The sequence below is a fragment of the Plectrocnemia conspersa genome, unplaced genomic scaffold (assembly GCF_051122295.1).
Source record: "Plectrocnemia conspersa isolate PC_06_02 unplaced genomic scaffold, ASM5112229v1 ptg000012l, whole genome shotgun sequence".
NCBI classification, from domain to species: domain Eukaryota; kingdom Metazoa; phylum Arthropoda; class Insecta; order Trichoptera; family Polycentropodidae; genus Plectrocnemia; species Plectrocnemia conspersa.
In genome coordinates, this window is record NW_028277176.1 from 22,352,518 (window position 1) to 22,376,465 (window position 23,948).

Here is a 23,948-nt window from a genome sequence, read left to right on the forward strand (position 1 = left end):
CATTTCCATTAAATTATATGTATTTGCAAAAATAACCAAAATTCCACCTCTATTTACCCCACAAATTAATACTCACAAACCACCTTCGACTTTTAAGTTGCCCCATCTATTATAAATCAATCGACTTAAAATATATATTCATATAAATTAGTCCGATTTATACATCTGAATTGTTCTAACATATCTATTTGGCTCGTGTCTTATAAGTTAGTCGAACCCTAAACTAGAGAAACTCTATTTTTAAGTATTGGGATGCGCGGACTGGTTAATAAAACATATCTGGATCCAAACACGTTTATTTCACTTTCTTAAAGATTTTTCGAACACACAGCCCCGTTTAACTGTGCCAACATCAGTTTTCGCTTCCTGTTCGCCCTACAGTAAGGGGGCGTTTGCAAACACAACATGTTAATCTAGCGTCAACATACCCCCTACATAATGACAGGCACACAGCGGGCTTTAAAAGTGTTTATCTTCACATTAAAACTCAACAACACTATGTTTAATTACAGGTTTTATACGTAACAATTGCAATTCAATAATAATATGAACAAAACAGGTACAAATTCGTCTCTCCATATTATGAAGTATCCTGCTGAGGAAGAATTGTTAAGGCGTGTCAATCAGGAGGAGGCTAAGGTTCGGGTTTTAAAATAACCGTTTTAATACTGAACAACTTTAGATCTCATGATATCTAATGATATGAGCATGGTGGTTCAACAACTTGAATGTATTAGATCCCCAGACAAATCATCACAGGTCTATCTATGGTTTTTTTGTGCCATGGAAAGAGCGTTCGAGGAAACGAAAGTAACAGAACACTAAAATATTTGTTCTGACTCCAAGTATGGTTGACTCACTTTAAGCCATTGCATTTGGCATGAGTTACCGAGACTGAAAGAAGTCAATGTGTTGAAACGCAAACAGTTTGTTGCTTTATGATGGGCTGACATACTTCGAACCATTACTCCGTGGCTTGGAAATGGTGTTCATCAACTGGTACAGAGTTGCCCAGATAGAAGTGAGGATCCTTTAATGTCAACGTGACGACAAAACATCCTAATTAATCACTTTCGTTAGTCTCTTGAAGGAATGAATGATGTGCTTGGGTTTGTAATTCCTCAACTCGACTGAATTTTTGATGTGATTATGATGATGGACCAGAGTCTGCATTGATTGACTGCATTTCTTTGAAACAGTATCGGTCGACTTGTGTGGAACAAGCACTGGCATGTTTTCTGCAAAGATGCAGATGCACAAACGTCAAGCGAAGATTGCATTAAAAATCACTATAAGTTTTCATATATTTTAAAAGATGGTCTTTACTTTTTAATGCTTTTCCAGGTGAGTTTTTAAATGTTTTGTAAGATAGGATTTGCATTTAAATGTTTTTTCACATTTTAAACAATCAAAGTCACAAACATCACTATGGGTTTCCATATGTCGTGTAAGATATTTTTTATAATAATATGCTTTTCCACATTTTTCACATTTATAATTACGAACCCTATTATGAATTTTCATATGTTTTGAAAGTAAGGATTTAATTTTGAATGTTTTTACACATTTTTCACATTTGAAGTCACGTAAATTGGTATGAGTTTTCATATGTTGAGAAAGATAGTCGTGACTTTTAAATGCTTTTCCACAACTACGACATTCAAAGTCACAAGTAACGCTATGAGTTTTCATATGTTTAAAAAGTGAGAATTTAAATTTAAATGTTTTTCTACATTTATCACATTCAAAGTCACAATCGTCACTATGAAATTTAATATGTTGTAAAAGATGGGATTTACATTTGAATGCTTTTCCACATTTTTCACATTCAAAGTCACGAACATCACTATGAGTTTTTATATGATTAAAAAGTGATAATTTCATTTTAAATGTTTTCTCACATTTATAACATTCAAAGTTATGACCATCGCTATGAGTTTGCATATGATATGAAAGACGTTCTTGACTTTTGAATGCTTTTTCACATTTTCCACATCCAAAGTCACGAACATCGCTATGAATTAGCAAATGTCGTATTAGATTTTTTTTATATTTTAATTCTCTACCACATTTATCACAGCCAAAAATACTACGAGATTTTATATGATGTGAAAGTTGTATTTTAGAATTCAGTTTATGACTATGACTTTTCATATGCCATAAAAGTGATTTTTTTGCTTTAAATGCTTTTCCACATTTTTCACACATAAAGTCATAAATATCGTTATGAACTTTCATATGTTTCGAAAGTAAGGCTTTTATTTTGAACGCTTTTCTACATTTTTCACATTTGAAGCCATATACATCGATATGAGTTTTCATATGCTGTAAAAGATAGCTGTGACTTTTAAATGCTTTTCCACATCTTTCACATTCAAAGTTACGAGCATCGCTATGAATTTTCATATGTACCGTGAGATAGTTTTGGCATTTGAATGCTTTTCCGCAAAGGTTACATTCAAAGTCACGAATATCGCTATGAGTTTTAATATGTTTTAAAAGTTGCTCTTGATATTTGAATGTTTTTTCACATGTTTCACATTTTAAGTCACGAATATCGCTATGCATTTTCATATGCCTTAAAAAGCTGCTTTTGAATTTAAATGTTTTTCCACATTTATCACATCCAAAAGCAGTAAGACGTTTTATATTGTATGAGGGTTGGTTTTTGATATTAAATTCATTGATATGCCTTTCCATATGCTTTGAAAGTGAGGATTTATATTTGAATTCTTTTCCACATTTTTCACATTCAAAGCCACAAACATCACTATGAGTTGTCATATGCAGAGTAAGATATTTTCTGGAATTGAATGATTTTTCACATTTGTCGCATTTATTTTTAAAAGAATTGTCCTGCATACGTTCAATTATGGTACATTTATCCCTTTCTAATTTCTAAAATCAAAATTTATTCATAAGATAAGTTCTTAATATCGAAATACCTAAAAATCAATTTGATTATTACTTTGTCGATGTTGAAAATTTGCTGAGATAAATCATCCAAATCGCAAGTATTAGCCTTAAGTATATCTTTAACATCGTGCGTTTCTGAAATCATATAATAAGCAATAATTAATATATATATACATATATATATATATATATATGTATATATATAATAACTTTTAACAGTATGTAGTATTATTAAGTATGATTAACCTATCTCAAACATGTCGTTTACATCGTCTATGTTTGTATCCTTGCTCTCGTATTCACATTTTATATTTAAGAACTAAAAAAAAACACTTATTAAAATCATATTTGTTAATAAATGTTATATATTACGTTTCATTACCTCGACTTTACATTTAAAAGTCTCCGTTAAAGCAAATGTTTCTTCTTCGTTTTCTATGTCAGCTTCTGTAAAGATGAAGTTTAATACTAACAAGAAACATCAAATTAATGCATGCCTTTAATTTAAATACAATAGATTTCGTTTGTAAGTTTTAATATAAATTATTTTTACGAAGAAACGATAATAGCCGACTATCAAAAATTTAAAAGAAAAAAATAGATACCGGTTTTGATAAACGCCATAGTAAATGAGTGTCAAGTTGACAACAGATGTCAAAATCGCTTATAACCAAATACCTATGTGGTCCAAATACGACGAATTATCGAGCTTGCAAAAAGTTCAGGATTATAAACCATTCATAGAATAATCGTTTGCGTGGAATGATTGTTTAAACCAATTTTATTTTTTATGTAAACAATTGTTTTTTTACATTTTTTTGTGTTAAGCATGTAGCGAAGATTCTCTATTCCCCTTCCCACAAAAAGTTAGCGCTTCGGTGCTGGCAATAAATCCAGTTTAAAAGCCCAAGTGTTTTATTTTTACCTTTTAAAGCAAGTTAAAGTTCTTGCGACCTTGACCCTCTTGTAAAGACCGTCTTAACGAGGCTTCGAAAGACCAGTGAAACTCAAAGTTTCCCTTTAAACTGTATACAGCTATAAGCACACTTGTGTGCGATCTGCTAACTCACCACATACGTTATTAGTTTGCATATTTTGTTTTTCTTCTAAAAAATCATCATTTTTTTCTGATTCTCAAGTTCCACCAGAACTTCGTTGCTTAATTGCATTGAAAACGAAATCCTCTTTTTTCAGATTAGATTAATATCCAATTATTTGATAATTTCGATTAGTTCGCTGATAACGTCATCAACTTCTTTAGTTAGCATACTATCTCCGATTTTTTACGTTAATCATCGTGGACACATAACTTTCCCTCCGAGCCCTACCAATATTTTTAACAGATTTGTAAATGTCATATTTTTTCAGAATTACGTCCACAATTTGACGTTTCATCAATTTCTCTAACTAGTTTCTTGAACGTAGTCCGTAGTTATTAATTATTAAATATATTATGGGAGCCTATTTATCCATTAATTTAATCATTTATTATGGGGAAAACTTGGCGGCATTCTGGTGACACTGGCGTGACTGCGGCTGAGGGCAGCACATTTTTTTACTGAACTTCAACGTGAATACAACGGCTGGTGGTGCCTCGTCCACCGTTCACTCGCGTATATTTCAATAAAAACAAGTAAACTAGTATAAACTTTTAATAAAAATATTACGTCACCATCCATTCGCGTAAATGTTAACCGCGACATATGTCCCGACTGTGCAGGGCCAGTTCTGAGCATACACAACCAATTCACTCGCATAGGGCATCATGCTAATAGTAAAAATTTAATAAAAACAGACGTTGATAATATTTTTATTCTAAAATGTGAAATTTCAATAAAACAATAAACAGTATGTTATTATATTTAAAATATTTTTCTTCCTCTTGAATAAGATCAGAAAAAAACCAGACTAAAAAAAAGGAATTTATACATGCTTTTTAATTCGATTTTAATATACCAGTTTTTACTGTGATAAATTAGATGTTGCTTGATTTTTCAATTCCCAGAAACATTTTCACCACATAGAAATATTAACTTTATTGATAAAATTTACTATTGTCCCAATACGAACAATATGCCAAGTTGTTTAAATTTTTCTTATCGTTCAATATGTCTAAAACCTATGAGTCTTCGTGTTAAAAAAAAACACTGTGGCAACCTTAGAAACCTTACCATAAAACGTAAGGCGAACCTTAGTATAAAATCCCGAACGTATTATCTGTGCCGTTTACAATAGATCCCGATTTAAAAATAAAATGAGATACATCACTAGTGCATTATCTTAATATTCCTTTTAGCTAGACGCTAGAACTCTGTTTTATCTGTACGTGTATAGAACGAAAACTAGTTTTAATACAAGTTAATTGTAGAGCGATGATTATGGGTGGTCGCTACAATTTAATCACCCAATAAATTATACATATTCCTTGATCCTTGATCTTGATGTATTTGGTGTTCCTAGGTTTTTTCTTTTTACACCTTTATCTGTCTTATACATATTGTCATAAGTGTATTTATATGTATGTATTAATGGATATTTTTATTTAATGTATTATTTCATTTTACTTATTTATAATTGTATTGTACCGCATATGTATATCAATCTAATGTCCCTCGACGAAACTAAAATATCATTATATATTGTAGATATGTTTTAAACAAATAAAAATAAATGTAATATATTAAATTACTCATGGCATTACGAAAATAATATATTCTCTGTTTCGTAATGCAAATAATGTATTCCTTTTAAGACACAATTATTTCACAACTTTGCGAATAGATTTATTCTCAGTACACTGACCAGATAGCAATGTGACCCCGAAGGGTTCAGTTTGTATCAATAAAACCGGTTATCAACGCACTAATATGAATAGTATATTTGATTCATTAACTGACAACGTAACAAGATTATGTTTTTAATGATGTAATATAACATTTTTACATATTTTTTACTATTTTATAATATAAATTATAATTCTTTATGTGTCAATGGTGCGTTTAACGAAAAAATAGAATTTATATTTTTCGTTATAATTATATCATACGACCTATATAAACATGCAAATAGATATAAATTGATACGAAATTAATAGATAAAATAATCAAAATATTTATTGCTTGTTAATTTTTAACAATAATAACGATTATTTAACGATTAACGTTGTCTAATCAAGATTCGATACATAAGCGCTTGAGCTAATATGTTTATTCGGTAAAATTATCTGTAGAAACTAGTGTCTCAGTGTAATAATAATTTACTTTTTCAAACAAAAATAAAAAATTTGAAATTTAGACTATTTATAAGAAAACAAAAAATAAAAGAACAGTTAGAATCGGAATTGTGTGAATTTCTACTACGTAAAAGAGAATCGACGATCTAGTTAAAACAATATAGAGGTATTTATAAATCAATTAGCACAGTCAATGGCGGAATATTTTGAGTAAAATAATTACTTTGTAGATAATACATCGATACATAAATGTAATCATTATATACATACACACTAAATTTGGTAACTAGTGAGACTAATACACTGCAAAAATAGATCTAATATAGATTAATTTTCCATCGCATTTTTTTTATTAAACCGTCATTTTATTTAAGGATGGGATATATGCTTAGCTATGTAAAATAAAAATTTTGAATATCATAAGATACTATTATTAATAAAAATAAGTAAACATACATATATGTATAGAAAAAGGATGAGCTTTGTTCTTCTAATTTGTCTATATTATGTTCTGTTTATGTCAACAGCAGCCAAGGGACGACATTTCAGCTTTATTTAAATATTTCTAGTTCATTAAGATTCATTGTATTTATTAAATGACATGCATTTTTCTGGCCAAATTCAAGGGGGAGGGGCAAATGTCCCCACTTGCTCTCTCCCCCAGATGCCGTCTCTTTAGCAGCATTATATTTAAATTCGCATTTAACTGAATTGGATGACGGTAATTCAATAAAAAAATCTTGCCACAGCCCATTGTAAAGAATCAAGTACGTGTATATTCTTGGCATTATCTTTAATTAATACCTCTTATAAATGCAATTCTGAATGCACGAACGTGCCGATGATAAATCAGGGCATCATTATTACGCTTTTCCAGTAAAGAAAAAAATAAAAACTGCTAAAAAATTCTCGATTTTCTGCAACACTAATTTCATAACAAACGCAGAAGTTTTTCAGCTTACATTTTCTTAAACTTGCTATAAAAAAAATTCATCACAACTTCATACGGTTCTTGTACATAGAATAATGTTTATTTAAAAAAAATTGTAAAATCAATCGAAATTTTCGTCGTTTTCAATGCAATGCCATACAAACAATCAAATGCATGGCTTCTGATTTGATCATTTGCCACAACTACGTATTGTAATGAGTGATTCAAGCTATCATTAATCTTTTTTTGCAATTAAATGTCGATAAATTACATAATGCATAGCCAATATATCTAGCACCAACTTATATTAACATTGTATTATTGCCCATTCTTGTTCCTCAAAGTCCACCACCATACCTATTTTTCTTTTGACCGGAATCGCCTCTCCTTAGATTCTCAAACGCTCATATCTTGATAATCCATGGTGTATCACGTTTTATATTGAAAATCATAAACTGCTCTAACTTTTTTAATAAGCCCCGCTGCCATAACAGTGTTGATGAGATCACAAAAATAACTGTATAACGATCATAACTTTACTCATGAATATCAGCTAATTGTTAAGAAAATGTCATTGACAGATGACCCTTAAATGCATGCAGAATAAACGAGTTTTATCTCACTGGACCAGATAGAATGGTTAAACCATACGCAATCTAGTATTGCCTGGAACGTTTATCAATTTTTCTGCCTCAATATTCCTGTGCTGAAGCATATACAGCTTACATACATGCGCTCGCTTCCTAGCTTCTTTGACGATCTTCATTTTTCAAGTACATGTGAAATCTCACTGTTTTATAGTATTGTAGTGTTTTCACTCTAGTGAAAGCACTACAATACTACGCAAAATAATAAGCACAACATTATTCTAGAATTATTATTCTAGTTATTAGTGCAACGTTATAAAACGAGCGATGGTTGTAAACATATTAAAAATATTACAGTTCCAGCTACAACGGCGTCAACATGATTTTATTGCTTTTGCCGTGGATTTTTGACTTCTGTGAAGTGATAATATTGTTTTTGCGCCCTCCTATTGATCAAAATTCAGTTTGAATATATTTTAACCAACATTCTAATATCAGAAGTCTGTAGTAGTATTGGTAAGGACAGCTATCATCTTTTTAAGATATACTGTAATATCCAAATGCAGACAAACTATAGAGCAATATGTGAGATGCGACGTCTATCTGTACTTCTTCTTCCGCTTATTTTATCCTGAGAGATGCGTTGGCTTAGTTTGTATTTTGGACTTGACCTAATGAAAGTTCTAAAACTGTAATTAGTTTTAAGGCTTTCGTTATGTTATGTTTCTGTTTGAACAGCAAATGAACGTTTCGTAACTATCAAATTGAGTTTCGTAGACATTTTAGAGCAGCATGTCATTTAAATTATATGTTCGCTAGTAATATATATATATATATATATATATATATATATATATATATATATATATATATAGTGCTATATAACAGGAAATTATTTTGAGAGATATGAACTTTTAAATAAATACTTTGCTCCGTAAAACAGTAATGCACCAACAATTCGTTTTATGAAACAATTATTTTTTATATAGATAGATTAAATTGTCCTTGTAGAAATATTTATCTACTTGTGAAAATGTATTTGGTCTTCACTAGTGAAAATATAACTTCACTGAAAAATACACATTCATTACAACATTTGTACATCTCATGTAAATAAATAATAATAAGTATGTAAATGCATATATTACTACATATGGAAAAGTTGAAATCATATAATTTTACTAGCACCTGTCAGATAAATTATATTTTCACTAGTAAAAATATATATATATATATATCTACCGATGATAATATATTCCGATATAATTTTACTGAAACGATTTATTTTTAAAAATGTTTTCGGAATAGGTTCGAGATTGTTTTTTTCTGAATTTCTTTGAGGGGTTGCTCGAGAATTTTTGGTTTAGAATCAGAGACGTTTCGATTTTATTAAGATTCATAGTATTTCATTAAATGACATGCATTTTCTATGATCTATGCGAATGTCCCCTCCTCCACCAAATGATGTCCATACCCCACGATCATTATTAGTGGTGAGTGATCAGATGGCAGGTTTAACGAGAATTTAACTTTTAAGTAGTTCCACAAAATAATAATAGTTCTTTCGTAACACAAAAGTTGATGATATTTGGGTTTTTCTTGTGTCTGTGGGCCAATAGTTGTCCAGTTGGGAGCTTCTGAAAGTTCTTGATATTGATCGCTTTGAGAAGTTTCCTACCGTGTGGAGTAATCAGTCTGAAGTGTTTTAATAAATTGGTAAAAAAAATGTTTTAATTACATAATTATATTGTTTTTAAACTTAATATGATAAATTCGAGCTTGTAGAATGTTTTAATAAGAGAAACATATGCTTCAATGTTAATTATAGATTGATTAAAAATTAGTCCGCACACGCTCGACACCACAGACGCGAGTCGCAGCGTCTGCTGGTCGCCTGAGGTTTTCGGTTAAATTCCGACCAATCGCGCGTCGCCATTTGAACGGCGTCTCCCTCGCCCCGCGCCCTTCCTGCGGTCGCGCGTCCTGCCTCCCGCAACGGCAACGGTAACAGCTCTCTTCGCGCGTCGCTCAGGTTCGTACCAAATCGCTCTCCGTATCTAGATACGCCTAAAGCCGCATAGAGCCGATTAGAATCGCCGAACGAACGCGCGATGGCGTCGCTTAGCTTTTGCCGCCTAAAATCTCGTCGAGCTTTTGAATCGCATCTATCTTGTTTACAAACAGTTGAATTCAATGTAATCAGCTTACATCCAAACATTCGGCCATTTTGCTTTTGAAATTATTAAAAAAAATATTGAAATACTATGATAGTATAAAATTAAAAAAGTTGCAACCTTGAAGCGACATTCCAATTAACCTGCAGTTATTGTATCATTTTTTAGTAGAACGTTCGAGTGCGAACAAAAATAGTGACCTCAATTTTAGTACGATAATAGAATTGTTTTTTTGCTCTCCGTCTATTTTAAAATGTCTGCTTTCAGAATGAAGCGACAAAGCAGGAAAACGAGAACCGCGGACGAGAGTCCGACGCGAGTGCGGACGACTAGATCTTCTCCGGCTAGATCTCCGGGAAGGCCTCGCAAGAATGTCAAATCGTCCAAGAGCAAATCGCCGTCGCGAAAATCTCCATCCCGCAAATCTCCATCTCGAAAGTCGCCGTCGAGAGCCGAAGCGCTCCCGTTGCGATCTCCGCCCACTAATAAAGCTAAACAGTCCGCTGTGGACGCGATGGACATTACCACCAGCAAAGCCATCGTCAAAGTCGTCAAGCTGACGAAAAACGAGTACGAGACTAAAAACGGCGTCGAGTCTAACGACATCCATTCGCGACTCAGGGAGAGACGACCCAAACTCGAGTACTATCTTCCTTCCAAAAGTGCACGCACCCGGGATATAGAAAACTATGAACAACTACTAAAAATAGCACACAGTACCGAATTGCCCAAATCGGAAGTCTCCAACGACAAGATAGATAACGATATGTCCGAAGACGACGCTCCGTACGCTCTGCCCAAGGCCAGGTTGCTCATTACGCCGGTGAAGGAATTGAGGTCGAGGGGTCCCAAATCGGGAAAGCTGTTGCATGTCGCGTCGTTGATTTTCGAAACCATATTCGCCTTCTGTAGTATTCTCGCCTGCAGCGGTCAAATGTGCAATTTTACAACAATGCCGGACTTGACACCGTACTCTAAAATCGGCGCTTGGTTTACGCTCAGATCGTTATGGCTGACGTTGGGCTACGTGGCCACAATTTTCTTGGCTTCGTTCTTTCCGTACTTTGGAAAAAAAGCCATTTTGCCCGGAAGTAAACGCACGTATAAAGCCAACGGGTTCTTTCTCTTCGCCGTCATTTTCACTGTGACTTTTGCCATAGAAAAATATATTACTTCCATCGCTGATATCGTCTATGAAGATTATGTTCAATTGTGCTTATTGTGGATCATCACATCTTTCGTCTTCTCCGTCGCTATGTTCGTCATAGGAAAAAACACGACTGAGGAAAACAGGAATCATAGAGCCGACGGCGAGAACAAATTATATGATTTTTGCGTCGGCAGACAAATATCTCCATTTGCTGGCAAAATTAATTTTAAAATATGCTTCTTTAGAATCGGCTTGATTTCAATGGTATGTATTGGTAAAAATCAAAAACAACAGCAAGTTGCTTTTAAATTACTAACAAATTTGCTACTTATTCTCATATAACATGTTGACTTGTTCCAGACTCTTTTCAATTTTATCTGGTTGTACTACTCGTTGAAAATCGGAGATCTCCCAGTGCTGACGACAGAGTCTTTGATGAATCTAGAGACTTACGTACATCTGATCCGAGCCTTCCAAATCAATAAAACTCTGGTCGTTTTTGCGTTCATGGAAATATTTTACGGATTGATCTTCCTGTACTTCGAGGAGGACAGCTCGTGGATGTATGAATTTACAAGCGAAGGAGTCGGATTCTACTTTATTTTTGGATACTTTTTCTATCCGTTTTGCTCACCGATGATCACCAAACTAATTATTGATCAGAATATCCAGTTGCCGTATCAATTGCTGACGTTCGTCTTGATTATGTATCTGATCGGATGCTATATAAATTTTGCATCAAACTGCGAGAAAAACTTGTTCCGGAAAAATCCACTGCATCCCAAAGTAGCACGTGAGTGATATTTTTATTTTATATTATGTCTTAATGTTATTTTTAACGGTATAGACTCATCGAAGATAGAAAAAGTCGGACGTCGCTTGTGCCGAATGGCTGTTGAACGCTTGATAAAACAAAAAATGCATTAGAATAAGAATAAATTACTAAATGCAAAGGATAAAAACTCGCCTAATGGGTCATATGAAAAATACTAATATTATACTATACTAATAAATATTGTTTCATTTCTTACACATCAAAATTAAGGTCTTTTGCTATCAAAGCATTTTGGATACTCTCCGACTTCTGTACTTATAAATTAATTAAATTATAAGCCTTGTTCGCAGAGATTTTGCATTTTTATCACTTTATGTTGTTCAATTTCATTGTTCGAACTTCTCAGGATTAAGAAATCCATCTGCAACTACTTAATTCTGGATGAAGTTTCTGACTGAAATGTCTGAAGGAAATGATTTAATTTCTCCATGTTCTGACTTACCATACTTTTTAGAACTGGAGGAGAAAATCAACGTACAGATTTACAATTGTTGTTATGCCAATGAGAAGAAACGTAATTTCTTAAAAGAGACCTTCTTAGCAAGTCTTTCGCGACTAATTTTGTTATATTAGTATACTGCGGTACCAACAATAATCATAAAAGTGTAATTAAAAATATCAAAGCGAGTGTGATGAGTTTTACTAAAATTAATGTATTTAAAAAACAACCCTATTGGAATAACAGTTAAAATCAGCGTTTGGTTTTACATGTTAACCGAGTTATGCCAAAAAGGGCGAAATTATGTCATTTAATTGAAATATATATTTATTTAATCAAAATTATAAAATGTTTTATGCAAGTAAAAACCCCTGTTGGGTTTTTTGTTCATCATTATCACTGTGTTAATTATACGTTTTATTGCAGATCTTCAGACTATGCCCACTCTCACTGGAAGCCGGTTGATCACTAGCGGTTGGTGGGGAATGGTTCGTCACCCTAACTATTTGGGTGATATTATATCTCAATCAATGTTCATATTCGTCTCGTATAACAACCTCACAATATTCTTTATCATATTCGAGGTGTTTTACTTAGCGAAACGAACAATACGCGATGGAAAGCGATGTAGCGAACACTACGGAGTAGCATGGAAACGGTACTGCCAAAAAGTGCCTTATGCCTTAATACCCAAAGTGTGGTAAAGGCGTTTCAGATAATATTTCTTATCTTTGTTTCCTTTTGAGTGTTTTTTTCTTTTAGCGAAATGATCAATTATGTATCATGTACATATCTTGTATCCTGCTACGTTGTGTGTGAACATATCAGTAATTATATTTTCTTATGACACCCTTATAATTATTTTAGCCAATGTATTATTAAGTAATTAGGCTAATGTATTATGAATACATATTTTTAATTTGATGCAGTATTGAAATACGGTAATTCATAACATTGATTAACTGACTTTATTCTTTTCTAAGTTTCTTTTTTGTTTTAAATAAACGTCAACGATGATATAAAAAACTCGAAACATTAACTCGCGAATAACCGAATAGGTTGTATTAATTAAAGCGAAACTGCTCCTACTTGTTAGATGTATAGTAATAAAATTATGATTTATTTACAGCAATTTACATTTCAAACGATAAAGTAATTATTATATGCAGCAAAACATTTTAAAATTCGAAATTAATATTTCCATAATACATTTAATTTCGAACCAAAAGAGTTTTACGGTATGAATACATCATCATGTCATAAGTATAAAAATCAAGCAATCCCAATATTAACTTTGTTTTTTATTACATTGAATATATTTGTGTTGGTAAATATTGTGTAACGCGGGTACTGATATTATCTACAAAGCTATATTGCTATATAGCTTTGTAGATAATATCAGTACCCGCGTTACACAATATTTACCAACACAAATATATTCAATGTAATAAAAAACAAAGTTAATATTGGGATTGCTTGATTTTTATACTTATGACATGATGATGTATTCATACCGTAAAACTCTTTTGGTTCGAAATTAAATGTATTATGGAAATATTAATTTCGAATTTTAAAATGTTTTGCTGCATATAATAATTACTTTATCGTTTGAAATGTAAATTGCTGTAAATAAATCATAATTTTATTACTATACATCTAACAAGTAGGAGCAGTTTCGCTTTAATTAATACAACCTATTCGGTTATTCGCGAGTTAATGTTTCGAGTTTTTTATATCATCGTTGACGTTTATTTAAAACAAAAAAGAAACTTAGAAAAGAATAAAGTATTCACCAGATTTGTAAGTTATGAGTCTTCAAAGAGAAAGGAAATATGCATATCTTTTCAAAAAATAAAATATATGTATTATTCGATGTTATTTAATATTTAATCTGTAACGACACAATCTTTGTATTTTTATATAAAACATTGTATGTTTTTAAATGGAGATGGATTAAAATACATTAACAAAAAAATTGTTAGAACTATTTAGAAATAGTGAGTCACGGGACCAATTACTTATTATATAATGAATTTATTTAAATAACATTATATTTATTATTTTTTTTCGGTCAAAATCAAAAGGAATAAAGTTTGATTTATTAACACTTATTTTAATTGGTATAAAAGTAAAGTGCAATACTTTAAAAATTATATTTTATAAATCACAATTATGGCCATATTAGTTTGATTAAAATAATTAAAGATGTATTGCAATTTGCATCTTGATTAAGACATGATGTATTGCTATGAATTTGTATTTTTATTTGTAACATCATTATGATCTCACCAAGTACAATGTTTTGGTGTTCGGGGCTCAAAAGTGTATTTATTTTATAAGTTAAATTTATGTTATATTTATCGATAATGATTGCCAATGTATCTTGATAGTGTTCATTTTTTCTTTTGATTGTAATAATTTTATTATTATTAGTAACTCTTCTAGTAATACAATTTTAATATTTCTGCCCAAATGCATTTTAGTACTGGTAAAAGTTTTTATACGCCTTTTAGGTATTCAATTAGAGCATAATATTTTTGTTCCGATCTCAACCGAAGTATTTGTTCTCATTATTTAATCTTGCCTGGTATTTCCATTTCTTAATGTATAATTTATTATTGATTTATTGCTAATGACACATACACAATTAAATCGGATACTACTTATATAATAAATTCTCATTGCTATTTTTAAATTATGCTCAATTAATTCATTATGTAATTTAGTTTATCTGGCACGTTTGCAGACATTAAAATGCTTGTTTTTTTAACCCTTTTGTGGGCAAATTATTTATTTCACAAAAGGGTTAATGTATCATGCATATAATTGTATTTTTAAAAGACAATTTGAAATTGTGATTACCACAAGTTATGGATATTAGTAACAATGAAAATATAAGTGTTATTATTGATTATTATTAATATTTACAATGTGGTGTTTCAAGTTTCATATTTTTAATTGAAATTGGTACAAAAATATTTCTTAAATGTTAATAATGTACTGATTATTTGTAATTGTATTTTAAAAGAATATGTAAATAAGTTTTACAATAAATTAATTATAATTTTTTTTCTATTTTATTTTTTATATTAAAGGATAATTGAAATATTTCCGAAAGACAGGTCGCTACCACATATGGGGTATCTCAAAACCTTGTTTAAAAGACACGTTCGTAATATAAAAATATATATTATAAATTAATATAAAAATACATTGATATTAATTTAGCAAATTAACTTTCACACGCCCATGTTATACCGCTTTATCAGAGAATTTTGCAAGAGTGAGATGGGTGAGTATATCTCCTTTTCTCTCGTACGGATTCTATTGTATGTGCGAGCGAGATGCACTAATAAGTCTCCTATCGGTAGATTTAGTAAAAAAAAAACTGTAATTGAACGAAAGATTTAAAAAATAAATCACAAAAGTAAGCGATAAAATTTTTTGTAAAGATTTTTGCCCCCGAAGGTCTTCCTACATCGTATTCGCCCAGTAGTACTCGTAATGTTGAACGAAAACGTACGTATAACTTTTGTTCTGTAATAAAACTACGCGTGTATCGTGTTTTGTTTGTCACAGAGTGTGTCAAATGCATAAGTAAAAAGATGCTATTGCTAGGCATTTAGATTTTTTTAATTTATTATTTTTGTATATTATATGTTTATAGATGTATTTTTTTATTATAAGTAATTCAAGTTAAATTTTTATTGATATGTTTTTTATTTTTTAATATTACTATTTGTAAAGAGGAAATGTAAAAAATATATTGTGTTTTATTGAAAGCGTTTGAGAAGTGCGCACGTGCTTGACGTCATCGAGCTTAGTGGAAATTGCGTTTGTGTGCGTACATAAACAATAACAAAAAGGCGAAGCGTAGTTTCGTTCTACGCTCGATTAAAAATATTTCGGTCTTTCGACAGTTAAGCAAATCAACTCTCCTCTTTTTTAAATTTAATTATACGCTGGTCGTAATAAACATTACTAAGACCAAATTTTATTTGACAGCTCAAATTTGAAAATGCCAAAGCGAACCGCTATTGTGAGTTGTAAAACATATGTTTGATTAAGCGAATTATTAAATAGCCCGAAATCTAGTTATATTTTTGTTTATATTTAAATCTAGAATATTTCCTTTCATATAACCTAAAATTTCAAAATTTTTGAGATATCTATTCAAATACTAAAAATAAATATATAATATATTTATTTTATAGAACCTAATAACACTAATATAAACCTTTTATTATTCTAGTCTAAAATTTTATCAATATGCAAGCTTACATTTGGAGGTGGTTTAGTCTACACCGGTTTAAGTATTCACAACAACAACAAAACGTTTTATGAAAACATCATGCCGATGATATCATACGTCGACCCTGAATTTTCGCATAAATTAGCAGTCAATATGCTCAAATACAATTTAATATCTAAACAAAAAACTATCGACAGTCCTGTTCTTGTAAGTATAAATATGTATTTTGTGTTCATAAATATTCAATTAGAATTTGTTTACGATTATAACGTTTATAGGAAACTAGACTCTTGGATTGGAATCTCACAAATCCTATTGGCGTTGCTGCCGGCTTTGATAAACAAGGCGAGGCCATCGTCGGTCTCAAAAACGCTGGATTTGGTTATGTTGAAATTGGCACTATAACGCCTGAGCCGCAACCGGGTAATCCCAAACCTCGTGTATTTAGATTACCAGAAGACGAAGCCGTGATAAATAGATTCGGGTTTAACAGTGATGGACACCAGAGAGTTTTGCAACGTTTAAATGAACTTCCGACTGAAATATTAACTGATACAGTTTTGGGTGTGAACTTAGGCAAGAATAAGACGTCAGACGATGCAATTGGCGATTATACAAAAGGAATCGAAGTATTTGGAGCAAAAGCAGATTATCTTGTGATCAACGTGAGCAGGTATAACTTTTATATTATACGTTGCGTATTAGAGAATGTAATGTAATTGATTATTTTATTCCTTATTATTTTAGTCCAAACACACCGGGCTTGAGAAATTTGCAGTCGAAAGATAACTTGCAGAATCTTTTGGAGTCTGTCGTTTCTAAGCGAAACTCGTTGAATTGTGATAAAAGGCCGTTACTACTTTTAAAGTTGTCTCCTGATTTATCCAAAGATGAAAAAAGAGACATTTCTATAATATTAAATCAACCTAAATGTAAAATTGACGGATTGATCATTTCTAATACTACTATACAACGTTTGAATCTGCAAAATAAAAAATATTCCGAAGAAGTAGGAGGCTTAAGCGGCAAGCCATTGAAAGATATGTCAACAACTTTCATTAGAGAAATGTACGAGCTGACCAAAGGTAATTTATATGTAAAAATAGTATCGGTTTGTGACTATACAATATTTTGTTGTACTCATTACATCTCCCCAAAGTTCACATAAAAGAAACATTCAAATCTACTTACTTACAAAAAAATCATGGCCAAGTCATGAAGCAATGTACATCTAAAGAACTTTAATATCTCATTTTAATACAGAATCATGCTATTTTGATTCTGAAGTACGCTTTTGTGTAATGATCCATGCAAAATTCAGTCCTGGTAGGAAGTTGTATTGGGTAGTTATATATCATCAGGGTCATAAGGTGCAACTGAGCCAATGTTGGAACAGAATGGAATTCAATATAATATACACTTATATCAGGAGGTCAGTTAAGAGAAGGTTTAAATAATTAAATTTATATTGGAGCACATTTTATTTGTGTTCGTTTCCTTATGTTATTATCGAAAATTTTGTTGAAGAATGTTGAAGAACCACTGCTCTAGAAATCAACAAAAAAAACAAAGAAATTTTAAATACATCACTAACCAATCATAAATAGTGAGAGCAATTGGACAAGAAGTGATATAAAAATCTTTAACTTTTGCTAAACATCTGGAAATTGGGAGTCCAGAGAGTGTAGAAAGCACACTGTGAATTCCCAGACTGAAATCGAAAAAGAAGTACATGAATATCTCGAAACACCTTTCCAGCTTAGCTCACAAATAAGATCGTTTAGAGTTCAAGAAATAAAAACTGTTTTCATAGAACACTACATAGTTCTCAAAAGCATATAAAATTAATTATTAACAACATAACCCAAAATCTCTAACCTTTTAATGTAACTGAATATAACAGTAACGCATAACATTTCAAACCAGCAATAGTTGTCAATCTTATTTTAATTTATTAACATAAATAAATAAACAATTGATTGAAACAAGAAATTAACAAAAAAGGATTAACGCGGGAAAAACTATGTAAAAATAAGTTTATTATTTATTTATTTATTAAAATTATAACCATCGTGACGTGACAGGTAAACCTAATGCGTCACGATTGTCAAAAGTATAAAATACATTACAATAAATATAAATATATAGTATGCATACATACAATTTCATATACGCATAAATACACACACACTCATAAATATATAAGTAAAAACATGAAAAACAAGATAAAGTTGACACGCAGCGGAAAAAATATCGACCCATCCTTAAAGGTTTTAACATAGAATGTCATAGAACGACTAGGAGTCAATGACTCACCGGATTCAGGCCAAAAAGCGTTTTGAATTTCTGGATATGCATTAAAAAATATATATATATATATCGAGCAAGCGTTTCAGGCGATGAAAGACTATTTAAATTTTCAGTTTTGTATGGATGGATTATCTTGAGTTATTGATATATACACATTTGGCGGTCATATTTACGCAGCATAATAGCAAAACTGAAATCTACTCCTTTGGAACGCCTCTGGAACATAAAATATTTCTGTTGGTTTTGGGATTGGTTCTATGGCTATTATTTGTAGTTATATGTTATTCCACACACCTTTATTGGCAAGTAGCTTTTGTTGTTTTGTGAGCAATTGCAGTCAAAGAGCTTAAAGTCTCTTTTCCACGTTTCTATATTTGTATATGTGTACAAATTGCTCTTTTAATAATATAGGTATTTCTCGAGATATTAAGTAGGAAAACCGACTAATAAGCAAGATTTATTTTAGATATTATTAATTATTTAACTCAATTTTGGTAAGATGGTAATGAGCACATAAAGATGTATTGAGTACAATTCCACACTTTATTATTATTACAGTTTAATTTATGTTATTTTAGGTAAAATACCCATTATTGGTGTCGGTGGAATTAAAAATGGAGAAGATGCTTTTGAGAAAATATTGGCTGGTGCTACAGCGTTGCAAATTTACACTGCATTTATATACAATGGTCCACCTGTAATATCACAAATCAAATCTGAATTAGCCGAATGTTTAATTTCAAGTGGATATAAAAATGTTAACGAAGCTGTCGGAAAAGGAATTAAAAAATAATTTATGTAGCACTTATAAATTACATTTATTTTTTCTACCTTTTGACTCATTATAGACTAAATGTATTAAAGTTATTGTACAGAGTAAAATTTAGACAAACTAGTCAAAATTTTATCATTAAGACAACATTATTAATTTTATAAATGTATTTTTTTACATTATATGTTTACATCTTCCGTACTACGATACTAAAGTTATTTTAAAACAAAATAAAATGCACTTTTAATAAATATATACATACATACTAGACTAACATGATGCAAAAATACATAATTATTCCACACTTATTTTGCACTGTGGTATAATTTTATTTATTTCATTGACACATTTATTCATGTCTTTAACAGACATCAAATCGGACAAAAGTAGCGTTTCCAAATTCTCTAATTTTGGCATGTTACATAATCCTGAGTTCGTTATATTAGCACATTTGCTTATTTGTAGATCACGCAGAGACTCTGCATATTTGAGCAAAGGGATGGCTCTATCGCTCATGAGATTACACTTGTGTAAAATTATCTTCCTTATAAATTTACAATCCTCTACAATTGAAATTCGTAATGTAATATATATATATATATTTTATTTTCACTTAAACTCTGCCATCTTATACTTACTCAAATGAAGAAATCCATGGTGGGTTATGCTAGAATCGGATGCGTCTATTTCCTCTATTTTTAAAGTAGAATTTTCAGTTGGTAGCGAATTATAGTCGGAAATCAAGCGTTCCCCGCCAACCCAGCGAACTGCACCGCCGTTTTTTAACAGCCATTCGGCACAAGCGACGTCTGGTCCGACTTTTTCTATCCTCGATGAGTCTATACCGTTAAAAATAACATTAAGCCATTCCCAAATGTGCCTTGATTGTGTTACAGATGGTCCTACTACGAAAGATCGATTAAACAACGGAGAAATTGCGTTTTTAAACATTGCTTGTTACGACAAGAAAACAACACTAGATCTTTCAAGAACGAATGGGGTTTTAAAAACGTCATTCGTTCTAGAACTGTCAAAGCTTTGTCTATGAAAGATGTATTGCTTATGGTAAGATCTAGAGAAGAAAAATTAAATGAATTTAATTTAATTTATACGATTAAATGCCATACTTTAATTTCACTACTCAACACTTAGTAAGAAAAAATCGTGTAATAAATATACTAAGTAAATTTATTTCTAAAACACAAATAATATAACTAAAATAAAAATCGCGTTGGAACTGGTATTGATAAATGTTTATAATAATATACTATTTTACAATATATTTTTACACGTTTATACATATTATATTAAGGTGACCAGATTTTTTAAATAATGACACTAAAAAAATATCATTTCGAAAATGTTTGTTTTTAGGGAGCTCTGAGTCACATTAATACACTTATGGGGGCCAAAATAGATTTGTTATGGCCAAAACTAGAGTAGCATTGGCGTGACGGTTTTCTCTCTCTTTCTCCACTGGCAACCTTCCTGGCTTTTTACAATGTAAACAACTGTAACCGTCAATAAATATACTACTGCAGCGGCTCAATCTGTGTCTAATTGCCACCCGTCACCCACTTTTGACGACGGGTGACAATTAGACACAGATTGAGCCGCTGCAGTAGTATTTTATTGACTTATTAGTACAGTTTACATGTTATTTAAGTGGGCGGTGCGTGATTCACGCACTGACATGCAAGCCCGCCAGAGTCGGCAAGAAAAGAAGTCCGTCACGTCAGTGTTACTAGAGTGCCGCCCCTTACAGGCTGATGGCAATAATAATTAGTGGAATTGTAATGGATCGAAATTTAGAATATCTCTTGCCGTAGTGACTGGTCTTTTATTATAAACCATCAGACTTTCAGTGTGTAAATAAACGTGTTTAAAGCTATACGTTGGTGCTTCGAAGCCATGTGAAAACGACCTTCAAAAGAGAGGCAAGGTCGTAGATGAACAGGAAGAACACCAACACCTCTTAAGGTTAGAAGTTAAAATTTGCCTCTTCGAGCCAGATTTACCCTCAGCATCAAAGCGCATCTCCTCTTCGAGGGGAGAAGTTAAGACAAAGCTTTTGCTAATTTTGTCTTATGTTCGTATTAAAATGCCATCAATATTATATTTTTTAATAAATCAAAAAGAGTAACGTAACTTGAAAATGTATCATTATGCTTGTCCTACTTTAAGCAAAAAATCATAAATAAATTATTTAAACGAGCAAATTTTTATTTTACAATAAATTTTGTCTGAGTTGCAAATATAATTTGATATTTTTATTATGCACAATAATATAAGTGTTAAGAGCAAAAATACAAATGACGTAAAAACAAAAGTGACAGTAGCAGTTCCTAATGAAGTTCTGAAGATGATGTCTGCTGTAAGAGCCTCGCGACACAACGACTCCAACGACTCATTCGGTATTACTTTTTACATTATATCCTTCGTTTAAAAATACCTAAATGAGTATATGTATACGTAAATATTATAGTAAATAAATGACGTCAATTCAGATTCAATAATAAATACTTATAAACCCTAATGTTATATGGGCTATTTCTTTTTTCAGATTACTTATTTAAATTTTTAATAATCGGCAATGCTGCAACCGGAAAGTCGTCGTTATTAGACAGCCTTAGTGGAAATAAATGTGATTATATTCTTGAATATGTTTAAATAAATGTGGTTCATTTAACACTTTCTTATTTATTTAGTCAATACAAATCGGTGTCACACGGTAGGCATTGAAATCGGATCCAAGGTTGTGAACATTGGAGAGAAATCATGCAAATTGCAGATTTGGGACACGGCCGGACAAGAAAGGTATCGATCGATGACGAAATCGTATTATCGTGGAGCAGCAGGAGCGCTCTTAGTTTACGATATAACTTGGAGAGAGTCGTTCAACGCTCTGTCAGATTGGCTCGTGGACGCGAAGGGTTTGTCAAATTCCAACATGATTATATTGCTAGTCGGAAACAAGAAAGACTTGGAGCAATGTAGAGAGGTAACTTACACCGAGGCCAGCCAATTCGCTGAAGAAAACGGTAATTTCATAATCTAATATTGTTTTTGAAAATAAGTTTTGTATAATGTTGAATTTTTCAGAGTTAATCTTTCTCGAAACCAGCGCCAAAACGGGAGAAAATGTAGAAGAAGCATTTTTAAAATGTGCGAGAACTATTGTGGAGAAGAAAGAAAGCAGCGAAATTGAACAGGGGATTCAATACAATAGCCCAGATTTGCAAAGACTTCGTAGGGATGTACCTAATCAGACTAATACGACTGATTGTGGATGTCGTTTTTAATCGTATATATATATGGATTCTTAAAGAATAATTTATTTCTGTTTACGAGGGATGTTATGAAGTTCTAGAAATTTTCCTATACATTTCGGTATAACAGAATCGTCAAACAGATTTATTAGGTCTTTATTTCCTCTTTTCATAAGGAAACTAATTTTGTTGCTCTTTGTGAATTAACTGCGTCTTCCGTGGCTTTAACATGTAAGCAAACCATGTAACAAAAATCTTAGAATTTCGTAAACATCCTTCCAGTTATTTTTTAGTAATGTATATATCTAATATAAAATTATTTTATCAAAATATGACAATATGTTTTATAATATTAATAAAATATTATTTTTTATAATAAAATAAGTTAACATATCAAATTTTTTTAAATATAAAAAATGTTTTCAAGTAAATAAATAATTTTAAAAAGATAATTAAATCTACATATGTATATTTCATGTTGCTACTTTTCGATTGACAAATTATATGTATCGTAAATAATCAAACTCGCTTAAGTCTTTTAAAATACAATTTTGTTTATTTAAAATAACATTTACTTTACTAAGAATTCTAAATATACTTATTTGAAGACAATCTTTTTTAACGCTTGTTGATTTTCATAATCGAATACTACAGACAGATAAGAAAGTATATTTGTATTAGATAACTCTGTGACTTGGGTGAGTTTGGTATTTGTATTTTTTCCCCTTCGATAAAAGTATTTTATGGCTGTGAAAATTATATATTTTAACAATATTTTATGTAATAATCATGCAGGAAATTATTAAATGTTGTATGAATGTCTCATTAAAATTATAACTTCCTGACATTTCTATACATAGTTGATCTACGAATAGTTTGTCTACCCATACATATGTAAAATATTTTATATACAATACTAAGTTTTACAATGTTTGTATTTTTATTAATAATCTAAATATTTTATATGAAAACAAATACCTTTGTGCGCTTTTTCTAATTTTATAATTCAAATTGATACTAAAATACTGCAACATTGTAGGAAATAATTATTTCAGGTTTACAAATGTGAGAATCAATATCA

The 23,948-nt window shown here is 31.1% G+C and overlaps 4 protein-coding genes and 1 long non-coding RNA gene across 8 annotated transcripts; 3 read left to right on the forward strand and 2 right to left on the reverse strand.

Moving 5' to 3' along the window:
• Positions 1–280: 280 nt before the first annotated feature.
• On the reverse strand, positions 281–3,611 carry LOC148228609 (uncharacterized). Of its 3 annotated transcripts, none has more exons than XR_015811637.1 (5): positions 3,522–3,611; positions 3,299–3,363; positions 3,163–3,235; positions 2,969–3,051; positions 281–2,898 (listed from the first exon to the last, which is right to left on the reverse strand). It is a non-coding gene; the product is annotated as an uncharacterized LOC148228609 (long non-coding RNA). The 3 variants fall into 3 exon arrangements; XR_015811638.1 differs by having other exon boundaries at positions 2,170–2,898; positions 3,299–3,360; positions 3,522–3,598; XR_015811639.1 differs by having other exon boundaries at positions 2,758–2,898; positions 3,127–3,235; positions 3,522–3,591.
• A 5,954-nt stretch (positions 3,612–9,565) lies between these two features.
• LBR (lamin B receptor) lies at positions 9,566–13,114 on the forward strand. The gene is made up of 4 exons (XM_088200397.1): positions 9,566–9,698; positions 10,108–11,254; positions 11,351–11,783; positions 12,691–13,114. Exons 2-4 carry the CDS (start codon positions 10,109–10,111, stop codon positions 12,966–12,968), a joined length of 1,857 nt encoding a protein of 618 aa, XP_088056523.1. The 5' UTR covers positions 9,566–9,698; position 10,108; the 3' UTR covers positions 12,969–13,114.
• A 2,916-nt stretch (positions 13,115–16,030) lies between these two features.
• Positions 16,031–19,834, forward strand: Dhod (dihydroorotate dehydrogenase 2). 2 transcript variants are annotated; one of them, XM_088199608.1, is made up of 6 exons: positions 16,087–16,183; positions 16,270–16,303; positions 16,517–16,723; positions 16,795–17,189; positions 17,264–17,601; positions 19,405–19,834. In XM_088199608.1, exons 2-6 carry the CDS (start codon positions 16,283–16,285, stop codon positions 19,617–19,619), a joined length of 1,176 nt encoding a protein of 391 aa, XP_088055734.1. In that variant the 5' UTR covers positions 16,087–16,183; positions 16,270–16,282; the 3' UTR covers positions 19,620–19,834. The 2 variants fall into 2 exon arrangements, with proteins under 2 accessions (XP_088055735.1, XP_088055734.1); XM_088199609.1 differs by lacking the exon at positions 16,270–16,303 and having other exon boundaries at positions 16,031–16,104.
• Positions 19,754–20,656, reverse strand: LOC148228612 (ATP synthase subunit s, mitochondrial). Its single transcript, XM_088199610.1, has 2 exons — positions 20,237–20,656; positions 19,754–20,161 (listed from the first exon to the last, which is right to left on the reverse strand). Exons 1-2 carry the CDS (start codon positions 20,547–20,549, stop codon positions 19,893–19,895), a joined length of 582 nt encoding a protein of 193 aa, XP_088055736.1. The 5' UTR covers positions 20,550–20,656; the 3' UTR covers positions 19,754–19,892.
• A 1,237-nt stretch (positions 20,657–21,893) lies between these two features.
• Positions 21,894–23,202, forward strand: Rab4 (RAS oncogene family member Rab4). The gene is made up of 4 exons (XM_088199627.1): positions 21,894–22,012; positions 22,162–22,242; positions 22,307–22,639; positions 22,701–23,202. The coding sequence occupies exons 1-4, from the start codon at positions 21,961–21,963 to the stop codon at positions 22,898–22,900; spliced, it is 666 nt and encodes a 221-aa protein (XP_088055753.1). The 5' UTR covers positions 21,894–21,960; the 3' UTR covers positions 22,901–23,202.
• The last annotated feature ends 746 nt before the right edge of the window (positions 23,203–23,948 follow it).

What these genes read in the sequence shown, in the direction of transcription:
- LBR (XM_088200397.1), top strand. Translation starts at nt 10,109, where the DNA reads ATGAAGCGACAAAGCAGGAAAACGAGAACCGCGGACGAGAGTCCGACG. An exon ending in GAATCGGCTTGATTTCAATG is followed by an intron (nt 11,255 to 11,350) that starts GTATGTATTGGT and finishes GACTTGTTCCAG; the next exon opens with ACTCTTTTCAATTTTATCTG. An exon ending in ACTGCATCCCAAAGTAGCAC is followed by an intron (nt 11,784 to 12,690) that starts GTGAGTGATATT and finishes GTTTTATTGCAG; the next exon opens with ATCTTCAGACTATGCCCACT.
- Dhod (XM_088199608.1), top strand. Translation starts at nt 16,283, where the DNA reads ATGCCAAAGCGAACCGCTATT. An exon ending in CTATCGACAGTCCTGTTCTT is followed by an intron (nt 16,724 to 16,794) that starts GTAAGTATAAAT and finishes TAACGTTTATAG; the next exon opens with GAAACTAGACTCTTGGATTG. An exon ending in CTTGTGATCAACGTGAGCAG is followed by an intron (nt 17,190 to 17,263) that starts GTATAACTTTTA and finishes TTATTATTTTAG; the next exon opens with TCCAAACACACCGGGCTTGA.
- LOC148228612 (XM_088199610.1), bottom strand. Translation starts at nt 20,549, where the DNA reads ATGTTTAAAAACGCAATTTCTCCGTTGTTTAATCGATCTTTCGTAGTA. An exon ending in CCATGGATTTCTTCATTTGA is followed by an intron (nt 20,162 to 20,236) that starts GTAAGTATAAGA and finishes TTTCAATTGTAG; the next exon opens with AGGATTGTAAATTTATAAGG.
- Rab4 (XM_088199627.1), top strand. Translation starts at nt 21,961, where the DNA reads ATGATGTCTGCTGTAAGAGCCTCGCGACACAACGACTCCAACGACTCA. An exon ending in CGACTCCAACGACTCATTCG is followed by an intron (nt 22,013 to 22,161) that starts GTATTACTTTTT and finishes TTCTTTTTTCAG; the next exon opens with ATTACTTATTTAAATTTTTA. An exon ending in CAGCCTTAGTGGAAATAAAT is followed by an intron (nt 22,243 to 22,306) that starts GTGATTATATTC and finishes TTATTTATTTAG; the next exon opens with TCAATACAAATCGGTGTCAC.